General features: G+C 40.0%; 2 protein-coding genes across 2 annotated transcripts in view; both read right to left on the bottom strand.

Moving 5' to 3' along the window:
* The window catches only part of LOC126025888 (filamin A-interacting protein 1-like), a 134,374-nt gene that overhangs the window by 17,673 nt on the left and 98,114 nt on the right, over positions 1-18,587 (bottom strand). The window lies entirely within an intron of this gene.
* Positions 4,179-7,053, bottom strand: LOC126025589 (filamin A-interacting protein 1-like). The gene has a single exon (XM_049785387.1). It carries the CDS (start codon positions 6,939-6,941, stop codon positions 4,260-4,262), a length of 2,682 nt encoding a protein of 893 aa, XP_049641344.1. The 5' UTR covers positions 6,942-7,053; the 3' UTR covers positions 4,179-4,259.

Raw genomic sequence — 18,587 nt, 5'->3', positions numbered from 1 at the left:
GCTAACTTAATGCCATTATCTTTCAAGAAAAGAAAATGATTTTGTTTTTACCAGTGCCACAGAGAGTGAGTGGCATTTGGGGCAAGTTTTGCCATTGCTCTTAATGGAAGGAATGTGCTAAAAACATTCAAATCTGTGTCGCTCAAAAGTTAGACATGGGAGCACCGAGTAAATGAAACTGAATCTAACCTTTTGCCCAAAGGAAGGCATTGCAAAACATGTATATAAAACTATATTCTGTTAACTATTAATAGTAGTTCCCTCCAAGAATATAGCCCTTTACCCTTTCATTCTACCACATGAAGATTTTCTGTTGTCATTATTTCTCTTCTTTGTTTTTAAGATTCTTCTGTGATTCTATGATTAAAGGAACATTCTGTAAACTCCCTGATATATGCACACACATATATAAATTCTTTTTATTGAGACCATTGTGAATTACAAGTTTTTCACAGTTAAGAAAGATTATTTTTAAGTGCCCCAAATATGCCATTTATTAGAAAGTAGGGGGGAAATGCCATATTTCCAAAATTCTGCCTTTACTGTAAACTTTAATTCACAGAGCTTTAAAAATCTGCATGTTTTTTCATCTGACAATGCTCCTAAATTTGAATACTGATAATAAATGATTGTGCTGAATAGTCTTCATAGAGCAAAAGTCTAAAAGAAGTTTGGTTCCTTGAAAGTTCAGGACATTTCAAGTAATGTGCCTCACTTGGGACTCCTATTTGTAGTGATTATCTGGGGCTGATGATGAAATGAGAATTTGTGCATGATAACCATGAAACACAGGACTCATGGTGTTAATTTTATTGCAGAGAATTACTTTGGCTCACATGAGATAAGCAATTGGATCCTTTGAAACTGAACAGACTAAAAAAATAGCCAGACTGTCTCAGATTCTGTTTCAGGGGTGCCAGGAATGGTTCATCCTCTGGGCACTTAGGCAGCCATGAAGAACCTGGGATGACTAGAGCCCCTTGGCTGCTCATTAGTGCCCCTTTATCCATTTCCCGCAGTGCCATGGAAACCTGTACTCTGTTTGTGCCATTATGTGACAAAGACTAGAAGCACTGAAAAGACTATCCTTTAATTCGTTCTAGTCTCTGCTCATGATTTTATGACCAGTTGATTCTTTTTTTGTTTGTTTGTTTTCTGGTTTTTGGGTCACTCCTGGCAGCACTCAGTGATTACTCCTGGCTCAAAGCTCAGAAGACGCTCCTGGCAGGGTCAGGGGACCATATGGGATGCTGGGATTCGAACCACAGATTATCTGCATGAAAGACCAGTGCCTTATCTCCATGCTATCTCTCCAGCCTGAGGAGTTGATTCTAAACATTGCATACCCCCCTTTTTTTATCTCAAAAAACATCTCATGCAGCAGCACTGTCAGTGACTCTCCTTTGAAAGACATAACATAATAGAACTCCTTCTAATGTCCTAGACCTAGGTTACTTAAAAATAGAGAGGAGTTCTGTAAAAACATTTAGACCATCATGGATTTTGTAATACAGTTGTGTCACCGCCGATGCCCAAGATAAATGTGTTTAAACAGAAGCTTTCTCATTCACCAGTGGCCTCAGATTTCATCCAAATTTATTTAATGGTGATGCAAGCCCACAGTGTTGGTGCTGCCGCTCATCACCATGGAAGTGTTTCTGTCAACAAATCCTCGCTCTGCTATCATGAAATTGATTTTGCAGGGGGAAAAAAGAGTATAATTGTGAAAGATTCCTTTTACTTCTATAACTCCACCGTTTGTCTGGGTGTCTAAATGGCTTGTGTTTAAAATAGATAACTGACAGTTAAATGGATCACTGTCAATTCATAGAAAGTTGCAAGAAGGAAATGGTAACTAGCTATTTCATCCAAAATCACCTTTGTGGAAATATGACTTGGAGGCCAGATTTATTATTTAAACTGAAGTTTCTATGGGGTCAGGGATTAGGGTGCATGTCCCCAACTTGGGTTAAACTCCAATACCACGTGACTTTGCAAGCATCATAGATACAGCCCTGGAAGCTCCTGAGTTCCACTGGAGTGGTCCTGGTGATCCCCAAATGAGCATGACCTGACCAGTATCACATCAGTGTTGGTATTGAACAGCTAGTGGCCCAGTGGGTCAGGTATTGCTGGGCGTGGCCTCGGACCCCTTGAGTACCACTTGGGAGCTCCACCTCAATCCTTGCCAAAAAAAAAAAGAAATTCTCAGAAACTCTGCCACAGAAGTATAGATCATGTTAGAAAGTTCCGTGAACTGCATATCAACTTTCATAAGCTGCTCTGGCTCTTTTCCTCACCTACGTGACATCACAATAACAGAAGAAATTAATGGTGGTTTAGTTTCCTTGACTAACAAACTGTATGATGTTTAAAAAAATACGCTTTCGGGGCCGGGCGGTGGCGCTAAAGGTAAGGTGCCTGCCTTACCTGTGCTAGCCTAGGACGGACTGCGGTTCGATCCCCCGGCGTCCCATATGGTCCCCCAAGCCAGGAGCGACTTCTGAGCTCATAGCCAGGAGTAACCCCTGAGCGTCACAGGGTGTGGCCCAAAAACCAAAAAAAAAAAAAAAAAAAAAAAAAAAATACGCTTTCTCTATACCTTGTGTCTTATCTTTGGCTTTTACTTGTTTAAAAGGTGAAAGGAAGCAAAATCTTTGGCTTGCATGTGGCTGACCCCTGGTTCGATCCCAGTCACCAGATATGGCCTATCAAGGCCTTCCAGAGACCACTCCTCACCACAGAGCCATGACTAGCCCTTGAGCACCACTGGGTGTAGGCCAACTCCCCATCCCCCCAAAGTGGGTGATGGAAAGAAAAGCAAAAACACATTATTATAAGCTTCAAAAGGGATAAATTAACAAAAAACCACATTATTATAAGCTTCAAAAGGGGAAATTAAAAAACCCCACATTTTTATAATTATAAACAATACAAAGTAACTATTTTTCTTTGCCTTTGGGGGGCACACCCTTAGACGCTCAGGGGTTACTCCTGGCTATGCACTCAGAAATTGCCCTGGCTTGGGGGACCATATGGGATGCCGGGGGATCGAACCACTGTCCGTCCTAGGTTAATGTGTGCAAGGCAAACGTACTACTGCTTGCGCCACTGCTCCAGCCCCAGTAGCTATTTTTCTTAGTCCAAAATTTTTCATTTCTAAATTGAACAACTTTGAAGCAGGGAGCTCGAGTCTATTATCATAGTGACCAATTCAAGATTTGGCATATTAACTTGCATATTTTAGGAGAAATTTCATTTTTGGTAGAAATATAGAAATATGGAACTCCTGATAGTTTAAAGATATTTAAATTTTTTAAGTATGCTTTTTCTTTTTTTTGGTTTATGGGTCACACCCGGCAGTGCTCAGGGGCTACTACGCTCAGAAATCTCTCCTAGCAGGCTCGGGGGACCATATGGGATTCCGGGATTTGAACCACCGTCCTTTTGCATGCAAGGCAAACGCCTTACCTTCATGCTATCTCTCTGGCCCAAGTATGCTTTTTCTGACTTCCTTTTACCTTTGAAAACATTTTACTTTCACTATAGCTCTAATCTGCTGAAAAAGTTAATTATTATCATTTTATTCAGTTCTTATCAGTCAACATTAAGTTTCCAATATATACTAATAAGCACAGTACTGGTTACCAGGATTATTGAGTTATATCTCAAGCATGAGGTTAAATTTGGCCCTGAGAGAATTTTTTTCACTTTGAAATCAGAGAGAAAATTTTATTTGAGCCACTTCCTTCTTCTGATATGTAATCAGCAGTTGACTATAACTGGGACCAAATGACTTACAGTTCCACGGAACGCTTTGTTTTAAAGGAAGAATTAATAAACATGAACAGGAAACAAAGTTCTGTTGAACATGCAAAATACAACACAAACTGATTAAAAGAAACGTCAGCAAGCAATGGTAAAAATAACAAAATATTTACTGTTTGATGTTAAAATAGTTCACCAAGACACGTTGCAGTCAAATTAATGTGAGTTGTGGAAAATTAAATCATGACGATGTATTTTTATACAAGTGCAGACTACATATTTTTCATACAGGGATGTAAATGAAGAGATATACAGTAAGTGCACACTTGATGTAACTATGCAGGCAACAGTTAGTTTCAAATACTCTTGGATTGTTCATGCACAAATGTTTCCCCAAGTTTCAATCAGTCTTGTGGGGATTTTAGAGGGGTCATTAAAAAGGACTGAGTTTCTTGCAAGAATATCAGTATGGACTGGATGGGTGAGGATCATCAGTTATATATATTACTTACTGTAATTTGGGATTGTCGAGGAAGAGGCGTGGCTGTTGGTGTGATCGTAATACTGCTGGTGACTTTATTGGTGGCTTTGTTTAGTGCCCCATTAGTTAAGCCTTGAGTTCTGTTGTCCTGCAGTGGTGTTGAAGGGCTGGCAGGTCTCACGGGGCTGGCTACAGCTTGCATGTAAGAACTTCCTAAGTGAATGTGGATTTTATTATCCTCAGTAGTTATCACACTTGAATTATTACTGTTTGACCGTTGAAACTGCCATGATGACTGGCGGTCGGGAGAGACTCTGAAAATGGCATGTTTGGCACTGATTTCTATGGGCTCCGGGGAACGTCCCTGCTCCGGAGAGCTAGCTGAACCAGTCACAGCCAAAACCTGAATAGGTGACATTGTCCTTTCTGGAGTTAGAGAACCACAAGACTCTGGGGTCTGGGCTCTGGCAAAGGTTGCCATGGTAATGGGTGGCATGCCTGGCTCTAAATTTATGAGGCCTTCTGCAGAGGTTTTGGATTTCACTGGGGTGATGGAGGCATTTTGGAGGATAGTGATCCTTTGCTTTGGTGTGCCACAGTTGGGTATCACCGCAGTGCTCGTGTAAGAGTGAGGACTCTCTGTGGTTGGACTTGTTATTTCGAGGGTGGCCGTGTTTTGGATATGGTCCGGAGTCACCTTAATGTGAAGTGGCTGTCCGGGTGTGTGGCTTAGGACAAGATCACCAGGTTGCACAAAGTTGCCATTGGGTTTCGTTTGTATTTTTCCATTCGGAGGATGACCTTCCTTGGATTTCATCCAAGGAATCCACAGCTTTCTGTTAGCAGGACAGGGGGTCGATGAGTTGCATTTGAAGGACAGAACGGAGTCCTCGTCGTTGGGGTCCTCATCATGGTCCTCAGCCTCCTCAAATGACTGGCCATTAATGACTGCTGGCTCCAGAGGCAGGAGACTCTTGTAATCAGGTGGCTCCTTGTCCCCTCTTTCCGTTTGAACTTCTCTAGACAACACTTGAGGGTCAGAGGTTCTTCTTCCATTGAGAGTAGGCCGCAGGCTCATGCTGAAATGGCGGTACCTCTCTAACTCTTTTGTGAGGTTTTCGATTTCCCTTCCTAAATCTCTGTTCCTGTTTTCTTGTTGGTTCAGTTTCTTTTGCAGAACAGAGTGATCTCCTTGGAGGTGACAGATCAGGTCTTCAGTGGCCATGTACTCATGGAGTTTCTCTTTCAGTGCGTCCACTTCTCTAGAAAGGTGCCCTGATTTTGCTTCCTCTTCTTGAAGCCTTTTGAAAAGCCACTGTTCTTGACTGGACTCTGTCTTTTCTGCTAACTTGTACCTGGCAAGTTCCATTTTAACATATTCCAGCTCCTCGGATAGAAATTGAGCCTTGTCACGCTCGTTAGCGTATCTGCGTTCCAGAATCTCATATTCATCTTCTGTCTTCATCAGGTCGTCTTCAATGGCTTTCATATCCTTTAATTTCAGTTTCAGTTTTTCCACTTCCTGAGAGAGCTCCTTAATCTTATTGTTTTCTTGGTGTAAAGCTGTCGTAGCTTTACCGGAATCTTGATTCAGTTTACTTTTTAGGAAATCTTTCTCACTTCCCTCCAAAGATTGAAGCCTGTTTCTTAACATATTCACTTTGGATAGGAGGTCATTTCCTTTTTCTTCTTCCGCTTTCAGTTTGTTTTTTAGGTCATCTCTTTCCTTGGCGACGCTGTACATTTTCTCTTCCACTTCAGTTTTGGACTTCAATGCCCTTTTCGTTTCCTCAATTAACTTTGCAGTAACCGCTGTCACTTTATTTTGCTCGACTTGAAGCTGAGAAGAAGCAGCTTGCAACTTGTCTTCAGTTTGCGTTAGTTTTTCATTCACTGTTTTCCGCTCTTCGACCAGCATCACAGTTAACGTTTTCAGTTTAGTCAAATCCTCTTTTAGGGCAAATTCCGTCTTTCCCAGTCTACTTTCAGTGGCTTCTAGTTCTTTGAGCCGAACTTTTAAACTCTCCAATTCTTGAGCTAACTGCTTGCTTGTCATCCTTTCCGTCTCTAGATTGCTTTTCAGAGAGTAACATTCTTGCTTGCTTTTGGTGAAAGCATCTTCTAATTTTTCCAGAGCCATTATCCTTTTATTGAGCTTTTCTACCTCCAGTTTCAAGTCTTTACTCTGCAGGGTTTCCTTTTCCAGCCTCTTATTGAGGTCTCTGCACTGCTCCTCCATTTTGATCAGTTCTTCATCCTTTCCTTCCATTTCCAGGACCCGTTTTCGGAGCTCCTCTACCTCAGCCAGTATACTAGAATTTCCATATTCCCCCTTGCTGATCTTTTCCTTGATATCTTGCAGCTCTTCTTCTGCTTTGCGCAAAGACCTGTTGGTTTCTTCTAACTCATCAATTTGCCGACTGAGTGCTGCCAGCTTTTGTCGCAGCTGGCGGTTTTGGCCATCCTCGTTGGTGAGCTTCGCCATAATTGCTTCTTGGTTCTGAGGAGTCTTTGTGGTCTGTCTCTGCAGCTCTTTCTCTAGCCTGGTTGCCTTCTCCTCCTCTTCCTGAACTCTGGCTTCAGCTCTGGCTAGTTTAGCATGTGTTTCCTTGGCTCTTGTGGTTAGGTCTCTGATTTTCTGTCTTTGAAGGTTAAGCTGCTCTGTCAGCCTTTGTTGTGCTTCTACCACCATCAAAGCAAAAGACTTGAGTTTGGTCAGCTCATCTTTCAGGGCTGTTATCCTCTTCTCTTGGTCTTGGTCTTTCTTCTTCTGGAACTCAGTTTCTTGGTCTAGTAGCTTCTTTAGTCTGAAAAAGATAATAGTACAATGGATTTTACCAGTGGTGCTTTACTATCCTATCAACACTGAGGAAATGGATCGTATCAGCCATTCCTACTATTAAAAGTCATTGCTGAATTTGATGTGGGGAAAGAAGACCTTTGGTAAACTTCACTTCTCTTTCTCCTCCATGGCTTATGGATTGGTGACAGCTAGAATTGAGCAAGAGCCTGAGTAGAAGAGTGAAGGCAGAGATATTTCATTTAAATGGCTTGTGTAACATATAATCAGTCAGTAGAGAGGCTAGCCTGAAGGAAGTGAAAACAGGCGCAAGCTGGAGATTCAGTTGGACCTGGCTTTAAGACTGGCCCTCCTCTACCAATTAATGCACCTGGGCAGTTAACATCTCTGAGCTTCTTTCTCTTTTGAAGAAAAATCAATCATGGCATCATTTTAGAGGCTGACTATGAAAATCACATGAGATAACTAGTTCAGACTCTCATACTGCTGGTACTCTGTTACTGTTGTTTTTAGATTTGGTAAGGATGGTGTGTGTGTGTGTGTGTGTGTGTGTGTGTGTGTGTGTGTGTGTGCTGGTACTCTGTTATTGTTGTTTTTAGATTTGGTAAGGATGGTGTGTGTGTGTGTGTGTGTGTGTGTGTGTGTGTGTTTTGCAGTTGGCTTGCTTGAACCATCCTAACCATTCTAACAAATGATATTATTTGTTTTTTTGCTCAACTTTAAAGATTTTTTTTGATTCTTAATTAACTTGCAAGATATTACACACTTATTTTATCCTGAAAGTGATTGGTAGCTGAATCAAAGCATTTTAAGAACTTTAGTTTAAAAATTTGGAGTTGCATTTTATAAGAACATGAGATTGAAAAGGAAGATCCTTATTGATGAAAGTCATATGCTAGGAATATTGGAAGAAAAACTTTTTTATCAGATAGATACTGAATCCCTCTTGTAATGATTCTCTTAAAATATGTCAGGTTTTTTTTTCTTTTTCTTTTTCCTTTTATGTTTTAAATTATTGGCATAAAAGGAGGGCATTTTACACACAGTATAAACTATCTCTTCCACACACTTTTTTTCCCTCAGTAGTGAACTCATAGTTTTAAATTTGTGGCACTCTTAATTATACTGGGAATGGGCTGATTATAGAGGACATAATTACAGTTTTGCAGTATTGTTATACAGAAGCTAAAATAGAACTGAAGTCCCCGAAGAACTGTACTCAAGGACTTATCATGATGTAAAATTAAAAATGCTTATTTTCTGATCCTGAATAAAGAGTTTAGGATTGGAGGGAGAGTATAGAAGGTAAGGTACTTGCCTTGTATGTGGCCAACCCTAGTTTGATCCTTAGCATCCCATATGGTCCCCTGAGCCCACAAAGAATAATTTTTGAGTACAGAACTAGGAATAACCCCTGAGCATTGCTGGGTGTGGCTCTCCAAAATAAAACAAAAAGGAATTCATAGTATTTTTTACCTATTTTTTAAAATTAGGAATGAGTTAATAATTCTCCAATACATCTTTAGTCCTTGCCACATTTTTTTTGAATGTGCTAAGGATTTAGGAGGCCTTGTCAAAGGAAAATAATTTGAGGTAGTCTTCTTCAAAATAAAGGATCCTTTTTTGAGATCCTTTCCATAATTATGCTACCCCAGAGGAAGGTGTTTAAAATAATTGTATCATGTCAGAATTCCCAAAGGTTTTGTGGGGAGGAGCCACGTTTAGTTTTTCCTGTTCTGAGGACCTAACAGGAGGTTGACCCAAGGGCTGTGGCCTGAGAAATTCTGCAGAAGTTGGGCTGGTTGCTGGGGTGGGGTGGGTGATGATCTCATCCACAGCCTTGGCAAGAAAGAGGCTTGCTGTGGCTTCTGGCCTGTCCCACTCCCTGTTGGAGACACCTGGGAGCCTGAGACTGACTCGTTCCCTTTCCTCCCTAAATGACCTTCTTCTGAGCCCAGTGGCTGAATTGGTGAGCACATTGCTTTGGTGGTGAAAAGCTTAAGAAACTTAACAAAATGTTTCTTCTTTCTACCTTAACGCTTAAAATTGTAGTTAATAATCCACTGACCATAACTGCAGCCAAATAATTTCCAATCTCTCCATTACAGTTACTTGGAGTTTTCTTAGAGAACTGTTTCATAACATTTTTTAAGGGTTTCTTTGCAACATTACACTTACTAAGTAAGCTACTTATATAAAGTCACTATATAACTTTCATGATAAGGAAGTAGATACATATTATGTATGTACACATAAATATACATATCTGGGTTTCTCACAGGGAAGATTGTTTTGTAATGTGATGAAAAGAATGTTAAAACTAAATGGTGAGGGGCTAGAGAGCTAGTACATGGTAGGACGTTTGCCTTGCATGCAGCTGACCCAGAAGGGACCCAGGCATCCCTTATGGTCCCCCAGCCTGCCAGGGAAGATTTCTGAGTGCAGAGCTGGGAGTAATCCCTAGGCACTGCTGGGTGTGGCCCAAAAAGCAATCAATCAATTAATAAACAAAGTTAAAAAGAAACACTAAATGGTGATTTGTAAGTCTCAGGGGTCTCAGAGCCAGCGAGAGTTTTGAAGACATTGCCATTGTCTTTAGTGGAGACACTATTTCAGCAACAGCCACAAACTTTATTTTCAGTACAGGACAAGCTCACATTCTTTGTCATGATGCCTGGAAATGGATGGCAACCCCATCTATCTGTTCCTAATCCCATCACTGCCAATTTGAATACAGTTGCTCTCAGCATCTCCTTTCTACTTGCTTCTTAATAACCTGCTATTTTTCTAGGCCACTCCCTTCAGCATACCATAGTGAATCAAGTCAACAGGCCAACAACTCAGGTCAAGCCTGTCAGAGAGGAAAATCGGACCATTTGAAGATTGAAATTTGAGGTCATTCTGTCATTTTGAAGACAGGCATTTTTTGGCTACGTTATCTATTCGATGGTGCAAATTTGACCTTCTGTGCACAAGGCTTAGACAAGGAAAATGATTTGTCATGCTGCTAATTACCAAGGCAGGCATGACTTTATGTAGGTGTATAAACATAGATATGTGCATAGAATTGACTAGATGCCTATTGTATACATATAGGACTTCTTTTAGTGGTTGTTTACTTAGTATTAAGCTGTATTTTAGTCGTTTGAAGTTTACAATCATTTTCTTGATTCCTGGGGTTAAAGGTTTTGGAAATTTTAGGATATTCAATTTTTAAAAAAGGCAGCAAGTTGTGATCATATTTATTATGGAACAGCCCCCACAAGCTCGATGGCACCACAGTCTAAGCAGCCTCAAAATACATGTATGTAGTGAACCATGTGAATAATTACACTATGGGATAATTAAGATAAGAAAACCTCAAATTTATACAGGTTTTGCTGCCATAATTTGGCGAAAATTATGTCTCTGTCTCTATAGTTTTCAGATTTTGAAAGCAAGGGGTATTGGACTTACCCCAATAAATGTATAGACTGCTAGTATCTTGAATAATGAGGGTATGCTCCAGTTATTTTTTGCATAGTAACAGGCTTTAGACATGGATGCCGATTAACATAAGTACTAGTACAGAGTTTATCACTGATTGGGTTTATTACAAAAAAGTCGAGAAATGATTTTAGAACTTTTAATAAGGGTACTTTAGAACCTTGAAAACATGGATCTTAAGATGCTATCGGATATGATCTTCATCCCTTCAAGGCTGGATAGTCAAATGATTTGATTCACTAGTCTTCTTCCTTCCCCTAGGAATATTCCAATTGATATACCTATATGCAAAGCTATTTGTGTGATTTTTTTCCCCCTCCAACCTCAGTACTATTGATATGTGAACTCAAGTGAGTCTTTGGGGGAATAATCTGCCTTGTAAGATTTTCACAGTATTCTTAGTCTATGTTCACAAAAAGTGGGTTCGTTTTATCTCCAGTTGTGACAACCAAAAAATGTCTTCAAACTTTGCTTAAGATCATTTTTTGGTGACAACATGGGGCCAAGAATGGTGATTTATTTGTCTGCAATTGAGAAGCAGTGTATGTGTTATCTCTGTGTGTGAATGAATGAATTATGTGTATTTATCAGAATATCATTAGAAATTAGTTCCACTTCCCATCATCTTGCTTTGCCCAGTTTTGAACAGGCACAACAGAAAATTCCCAGATATGCCTGGTGATTTTATCTTTTCTCCTACTGGCTTATTCTTTAATAGTGCTTCTTATTGAATCACCTGGAAATCTTGCTTACTTGCAGTTTCTGATTTGGGGATGGGCCTTAAGTTTTGAATTGTAGTGACATTTTAGGTAGAGCCAAGACCAACTGCAGACAGCAGGTTTTTACGAATTCTGTGTCAAGTGTTGCCTGGAAACAACATTTTGGCCTAATACTAATTCAGTTCGTATTTGTTATTGTCCTATTTGATTTTAGTTCCACTAAAATTTACATCACTCAGAACACTAAAATATAGGTGACAACATAATAGCTACCATTCTTTAGTGCGAATGATGTGCTGTTCCAGTTCTCATAGCAAGTATTCAGAGTTTGAGACGATCTCTCTTTTATAGCTGTAAAAATTGAGGCCCAGAATGGTCAGGAAAGAGGAAAGCTTGCCACTAGATAACATTGCCTTTCCAGCAATGAACACATACTGTTGCACGGATCTGGCCCACATACAGTGAGTTTTTCAAGAAGCATTCTCTGTATTACAGCAACTATAGTTTAAAGGAAAAACTCTCACTGTTCCTTGTGCTTAACATTCATTTGGCTTCACATACTACAGAGCAGTGTTTTTCAGTATTTGTTCTTATACATTTTTGTGAGCATCCAGTCCAACTAAAGAGTAATAGGAATTCCCTCTAGCAAATGATATGTACACTTTTTTTGTTTGTTTTGGGGCCACACCTGGCAGTGCTCAGGGGTTACTCCTGGCTCTGAACTCTGAAATTGCTCCTGGCAGGCTCGGGGACCATATGGGATGCTGGGGATCTAACCCAGGTCTGTCCTGGATCAGCAGTGTACAAGAAAAATGCCCTACTACTGTGCTATCACTTTGGCCCCAATATGTCCACTTTTCCAACTTATTCAGATCTAAATGGCAAATAAAATGTTCATATGTTTAAAAAGAACACAACACTTTTGTCTTTATAACATTTCATTTTCAGAGCCGGAGAGATAGCACAGGGCATTTGCCTTGCATGCAGTCGACGAGGGAGGAATCTGGTTCGATTCCCGGCATCCCATCTGGTCCCCAGCCTGCCAGAGGCGATTTGAGTGCAGAGTCAGGAATAATTAATTCCTGAGCACTGCTGGGTAGGGCCCCCAAACCAGTCAATCAATCAATAATGTTTAAAAGGAAAACAATGTCATTCTCATTGTCCCACACTCCTACCTGGAGAAGGAGCTGAATGTGCATAACACAGCCCATGGCCTGCATGATCACTGTGAATAAGCCTTTGAGCTAGGGGAGGGATAGGGTAGCATGAGCTCATGGAGGGTGGAGCACATTTGGGACTATTCTGAACTGACTGTGCTGGAGCTGGGCATGAGACAAGTTGTGCCACCAGCATCTTAGGCAGGGATGAGCTATTATAGTGACAGTAAGTTCTACCACCCCAGGTCTGCTAGCAGAGCTGGGTCCCAGCAGGCAGGATTAGGGAGATCAGCGGATGAGTTGATAAATGTATAAACTGTGAAAGATTTTCACATCAAATTAGCACCTATCATATTCACCTTTGTGTGCATGTGTGAATATTTTAGTTCTATTCGTAGCAAATTTCATTTATATAATACAGCATAATCAGTTCTGGTTATATGTGTATATTAGGTGCTCAACCCATGTTTATTTTGAAAATAAAAATAAAGAAGTGTGTACTTTTGCCAGCCTTTCATATCCCACCCTACCTTCCCCACCCCAGATCCTGGCAGTAACCATCAGTTTGACTTATTATTACTTCTTCTTTTGGTTTCTGGTTTTTGGGTCGCACCCGGCGGTAACTCAGGGGTTACTCCTGTCTCTGCGCTCAGAAATCACTCTGGCAGGCTTGGGGGACCACATGGGATGCTGCAGATCAAACCCAGGTCCATCCTGGATTGGCCATATTATAAGGCAAACCCCTACTGCTGTGCTATCACTCCAGCTCCTGAGTTTGATTTTTGTTAGTTCACATTCCATATATAAATGAAATGCAACATAATCTTTCTCTGGCTGATTTATTGAGCCCTTTAGGGTCATCCATGACCTAAAAGAAGGCAGGATCTACCTGTTTAGGACTGAACAGCATTTTATTTTATGAATATATATGTCTGTATATTATGTCTATATACACATTTTTTAAGTCCTTTCATTCATGAGTGCCTTTTTAGGTAGTGTGGCTATTGTGAACACAATAATACAGAAATCTATCTTTTTTTTTTTTTTTTGGTTTTTGGGCCACACCCGTTTGATGCTCAGGGGTTACTCCTGGCTATGCGCTCAGAAATCGCCCCTGGCTTGGGGAGACCATATGGGACGCCGGGGGATCGAACCTCAGTCCATCCTACTAGCGCTGGTAAGGCAGACACTTTACCTCTAGCGCCACCTTCTCAGCCCCATGAAATCTATCTTTTAAGGATTGTGATTTCATTGAATATTTATTTACCCTGAATGGGACAATGGTATCATATAGTTGTTTCATTTTTAATTTCTCAGAAAAACTCTAAACTATTTTCCATAGGGACTAAATAGTTTACATCTCACAAAGACTGCATAAGAATGATTTTATTTACATCACCCTCTAGTATAACTTACTTTTTTTTAAACTTTATTTAATTATTGATTGATTGATTGGTTGGTTTTTGGGCCTCACCCTTCGGTGCTCAGGCGTTACTCCTTGCTCTGAGCTTAGAAATTGCCCCTGGAATGCTAGGGGACTGACCATATGGGATGCCGGGAATCGAACTGGGTCCCTCCAGGGTTGGCCACATGCAAGGCAAATGCCCTACCACTGTACTATCTCTCTCATAGTAATTCGAGTTTCCTTTTATGTACATGTTGGCCATTTGTATGGTTTTTTTTTTTAATATCTATTCAGATCTCTTGTTCATTAGTTGAATTGTTTGTTTTATTTTCTCTTGGAATGGTCTGAATTCCTTGTATATTTTGGCTATTAACCTTTCATCAGATATTTGATGTGAAAATTATTTCTTCCATCCCCCAAATTACCACTTCCTTTACTTGATGATTTCCCTGGCTGTGCTTTTTATTTTAATGTCAGCCTACTTCCTAATATTTGCTTTTGGTGTTTTTGGTGTTTATATTTGCTTTTGGTGTTTAAAAAAATTTTGTCAAGACAAATATGGAGTTTCTTCTAATAGTTTTACCATTTTAAGTCTTAAAGTCATTTTCTAATCCATTTTCAGTTGGAATGATTTTAGCGTGTGATGTAACATTAGTATTTAGTTCTATTCTTTTGCATATGATCCTGGTTTTTGCCAGGATCATTTAATGAAGAAACATCTTTATACTGTTTTATTTTCTTCTTCCTATGTTGAAAATTAACAACCATAGGACTGGAACAATAATACAGCGGGTAGGTGTTTACTTTGCATGTGTCCAATCTGGGTTCAATCCCCTAGTACCCCATATGGTTCTCTAACCCTGTCAGGAGAAAGCCCTATACATAGCTGTGTGTGCGTGCGTGCGTGCGTCCGTGTGTGTGTGTGTGTGTGTGTGTGTGTGTGTGTGTGTGTGTGTGTGTGTGTATAAGAGAGAGAGAGAAGCTATATATGGATGGGTTTAATTCTGTTTTTTCTTTCTGTTTCATTCTCCTGTGCCCTGTAATGACAATATCATACTGTTTTGATTTTTTGATTATTATAGCTTATAATTTAGTTTGAAACCTAGGCCATTTTTTAAATTTGTTCTCAATATTGCTTTGGCTATTTGTAATTGTTTATGGTTGTATATACATTTTAGTTTTTTTTTCTCACTTCTATGAAAAGTGCCATTAGAATTTTATTTATTTATTTTTGTTTTTTTGGTCACACCCGGCAGCATTTAGGGGTTACTCCTGGCTCTATGCTCAGAAATTGCTCCTGGCAGGCTCGGGGGACCATATGGAATGCTGGGATTTGAACTACTGACCTTCTGCATGCAAGGCAAATGCCTTACCTCCATGCTATCTCTCTGGTCCCACCATTAGAATTTTAATAGGGTTTACATTGAACTTGTAAATTGTTTGGGATAGTGTGGATATTTAAATTACATTTTCTCCATTTTCGTCAGGTTTATTTTTGCTGTATGTTCCAATCCTTGGATAAGACTATTTCCATTTATTTATTTGCCATTTCTTTTTTGTTGTTTTGCTTTTGGGCCACACCCGGCAGCACCTAAGAATTATTCCTGGCTCTGTGCTCAGAAATTACTCCAAGCAGGCTCAGGGAACCATGTGGGATGCCTAGGATCGGACTTAGGTCAGCTGTGTGCAATGCAGTGCCTTACCCGCTGTGCTGTCACTCTGGGACATTTCATTTTCTAGCACAAACATCTTTTACTGCCCAGATCTTGGTTAAATGTATTCTAAATTTGTTGTTGTTGTTACTGCTTTGTATGCATTTGACGGTAGATGGGATGTTTGTCATATCTGAGAGTTTTTTCAAAGGACTTTCTAAAAACTTGGTACCACCATACATTTTTCAAAGCTGAAAAATAGGATGTTTTTTGTTTGCTTTGTTTTTTTTGGGGGGGGGGTACACCTAGCTTCGCTCAGGGGGTTATTCCTGGCTCTATACTCAGAAATCGCTCCTAGCAGGCTGGGGGATTGACCATATGGGATGCCAGGAATTGAACCCAGGTCTGTCCCAGGTTGGCCACATGCAAGGCAAACGCCCTACCACTGTGCTATCTCTCCGGCTCCAAATAAGATTTTTTAAGGTGCATTTTAAGCATCTACTATATCATCTAAAAGACACAATGGGCAAATTAGTCAGCCAAATAAATTAGTTAAACATTCAAGAAAAGTAAAATTTTTTAACCTAAAAGAATGTCTGAATACACATCCTTCTGGCAACTATTTCACTACCAAGAGATATGGGTAGGGGTGTGGGCTTTGCTCTGATTTATCACCAGAAGAAGAAACTGAAGTACAGCCTCTTTCTAGCGATTGTAGTAGTTGCTTCTGAAAGTTTTGCTGCCTTGCTTTCCTGGGACTCTGAGGTTAGGTCTTCTTGCAGTGGTCCCTGTGAGCCTCAGAAGAAACTCTAGCCCAGGAAAGTATATTTATAAGACTGTTAAGTAAGAGGACTTTTGAAATTGTCTGTTGGAGAGGGAGCGGGAGAACTTAGAGCACAAGCATTTTCTCTGACATCGCTTTTGGCAACAGTGAGTCTAAGTTCTCAAAGTCTGTGCCTCTGGAAAGTCTTTGGGAAACCTTGGATAGTCCCAGTTGAAGACTGCTGTTTCAGGATACTCATAGACATACTTAAGTACTGACACCACAAAACTGAAGGAACATTCACTGAATTCTGTCCAATAAAAATGGATCGTGGAAGCTGGTTTTGTAGACACAAATGTAAGATAAATCCAAACTGGCTTACAGTAGTGTCTTATTACAGCTTTCCTTCAGTTTCTATTATTGCTCAGAACTGTTATAGTTAGGTATGATTCCATACCATATCATCTCGAATGTTCTTTGGTAGTAACCATAATGCCAGTTATTACCTTTCAGTTTTTATTTGCATACACATAACAGCAAATATGACTATTACCTCTGTGAGAAACTAAGTTTGTAACATGCATAACATAAGACACATATGAAATACATATCTAGACTCTGTGCCATTCATACCCATAGTAAGTTATATTGTGATTTTCATCACTTTTGATTTTGCTTTATTTGTTTACATCATGAACAACCCTATTAAAATGAAAGCTTCATTAATTGCACACTTAATTTGTGTGTGGTGCTGGGGATCAAACGTGTGAAGCATGCATTAAATCACTGAGCTATGTTCCCAGTCCTTTAACACACAAGCCTCTTGGGGCCAGGAATGTCTCAGTGATAAAACTCCGGCCTTGTATGTGAGACCCTAGGTTCAATTCCTGGCACCACAATGAAAAAAAAATGAGAGGTTTGTCTGATCCATTTATGCCTTCTGCATTGCCTACCACAAATCCCTTACACATACAGGAAGCCAAATAATGCTATTCGAATGAGCGAAAAAAAATGAACAAATATAACTTTATGCGAGGAATACTGTAGCAGAGGCCTGTGTAATCTTACACCTTTTACATGAATGCTCTGGTGTCTGCAAACACCCATACATCAACAGCAAATGAAATTGTAAAAGGAAATACACATCTATAATGGAAACACAGGAACACATCGAGTTTTATTCTATCATTTTAGCTTCATTTCCAGTTTTTAGACAACTGACCCATGGAAATCCAATTAGGATGACTAGCACTGAAGAAGACCAATTCCACAGGTCATTAGCGACATTGTGTTGTTTTATTTTATTGTGGTAGTCAATGGTGACACCTCCAAGTCATCTCAGCTCTCATCTGCCATTTTTTATTCACTGTATTCACAACATAGGTTTTGAGCTCAAGTTCTTTAGGTTGTGAATATGACATGACAACTGTTCACTTGTTTGCAAACAGCAATGAATCATAATTAGCATTGAGATTATAGCAAGATGAACAGGGTAGGGTTGTGACTCTTTGGGGGAAAATAAATAGTGGTTCTCAAACATATTGGTTTTGTGACACCTTTACAGTCTTTGTTTTGGGGGGCCACACCTGGCTGGCAGCGCTCAGGGGTTACTCCTAGCTCTGTGCTCAGAAATTGCTCCTGGTTCAGGGAACCATGTGGGATGCAGGGGATGGAACCTGAGTCTGTCTTGGGTTGACCGCGCACAATACAAAAGCTTTATTGCTGTGCTACCCCGCTGGCCTCTCCTTTACAATCTTAAAAGTTGAGCACTGTAAAGAGCTTTTGATTCTGTGGTTTGAAGTTATCAATATTTCTATATGAGGAAATCAGACTAAAATATTTTGTAGTATCCACTTATTCATTAAAATATGTTTTCATAAATCATGCTTATGTCCAAGATATAACAGCTTGAAGCAGGGTAGGCTGAAGTATTTTACATCTCTGCAAACTGACATCTTAATAGAGACAGTTGAATTCTCAGTTTTGTTTCACTCTTCCCAGTAACTGTCAGAGCAGTGACATCAGCAGACATCATGTAGAAGATGGGAAACTTGTGAAAGAATGAAAGTCAAAATGATAGCATTGTTATGAAAATAATAATCTCCAGATCTCTTGACACTGCTTCAATATTCCCAATATAAACAATGCTGATGTTTGCTCCTCGCAGAGTGGATGGATGAAAGAGTCCTTCCTGCCTTCAAATTCCTCTTTTTGAGTTCTTAGAAATCTAAATGACGAAATTGACTCTGCAGGATATGGTGTCTGTTAAAATGGTGCCACCATTTTAAATAAGGGCCTGGAAACCACTGTGTTGCCTGGTGTTTCAAGTGGGTTCACTGACATGTCTATGCTGGTA

This window comes from Suncus etruscus, chromosome 13 (assembly GCF_024139225.1).
Source record: "Suncus etruscus isolate mSunEtr1 chromosome 13, mSunEtr1.pri.cur, whole genome shotgun sequence".
Lineage (NCBI taxonomy): Eukaryota > Metazoa > Chordata > Mammalia > Eulipotyphla > Soricidae > Suncus > Suncus etruscus.
Note: the sequence above shows the minus strand (reverse complement) of the source record. Positions and strands in the feature narration are given on the sequence as shown.

Excerpts from the sequence above, each read along its gene's own strand:
- LOC126025589 (XM_049785387.1), bottom strand. The coding sequence starts at position 6,941 with ATGGTGGTAGAAGCACAACAAAGGCTGACAGAGCAGCTTAACCTTCAA.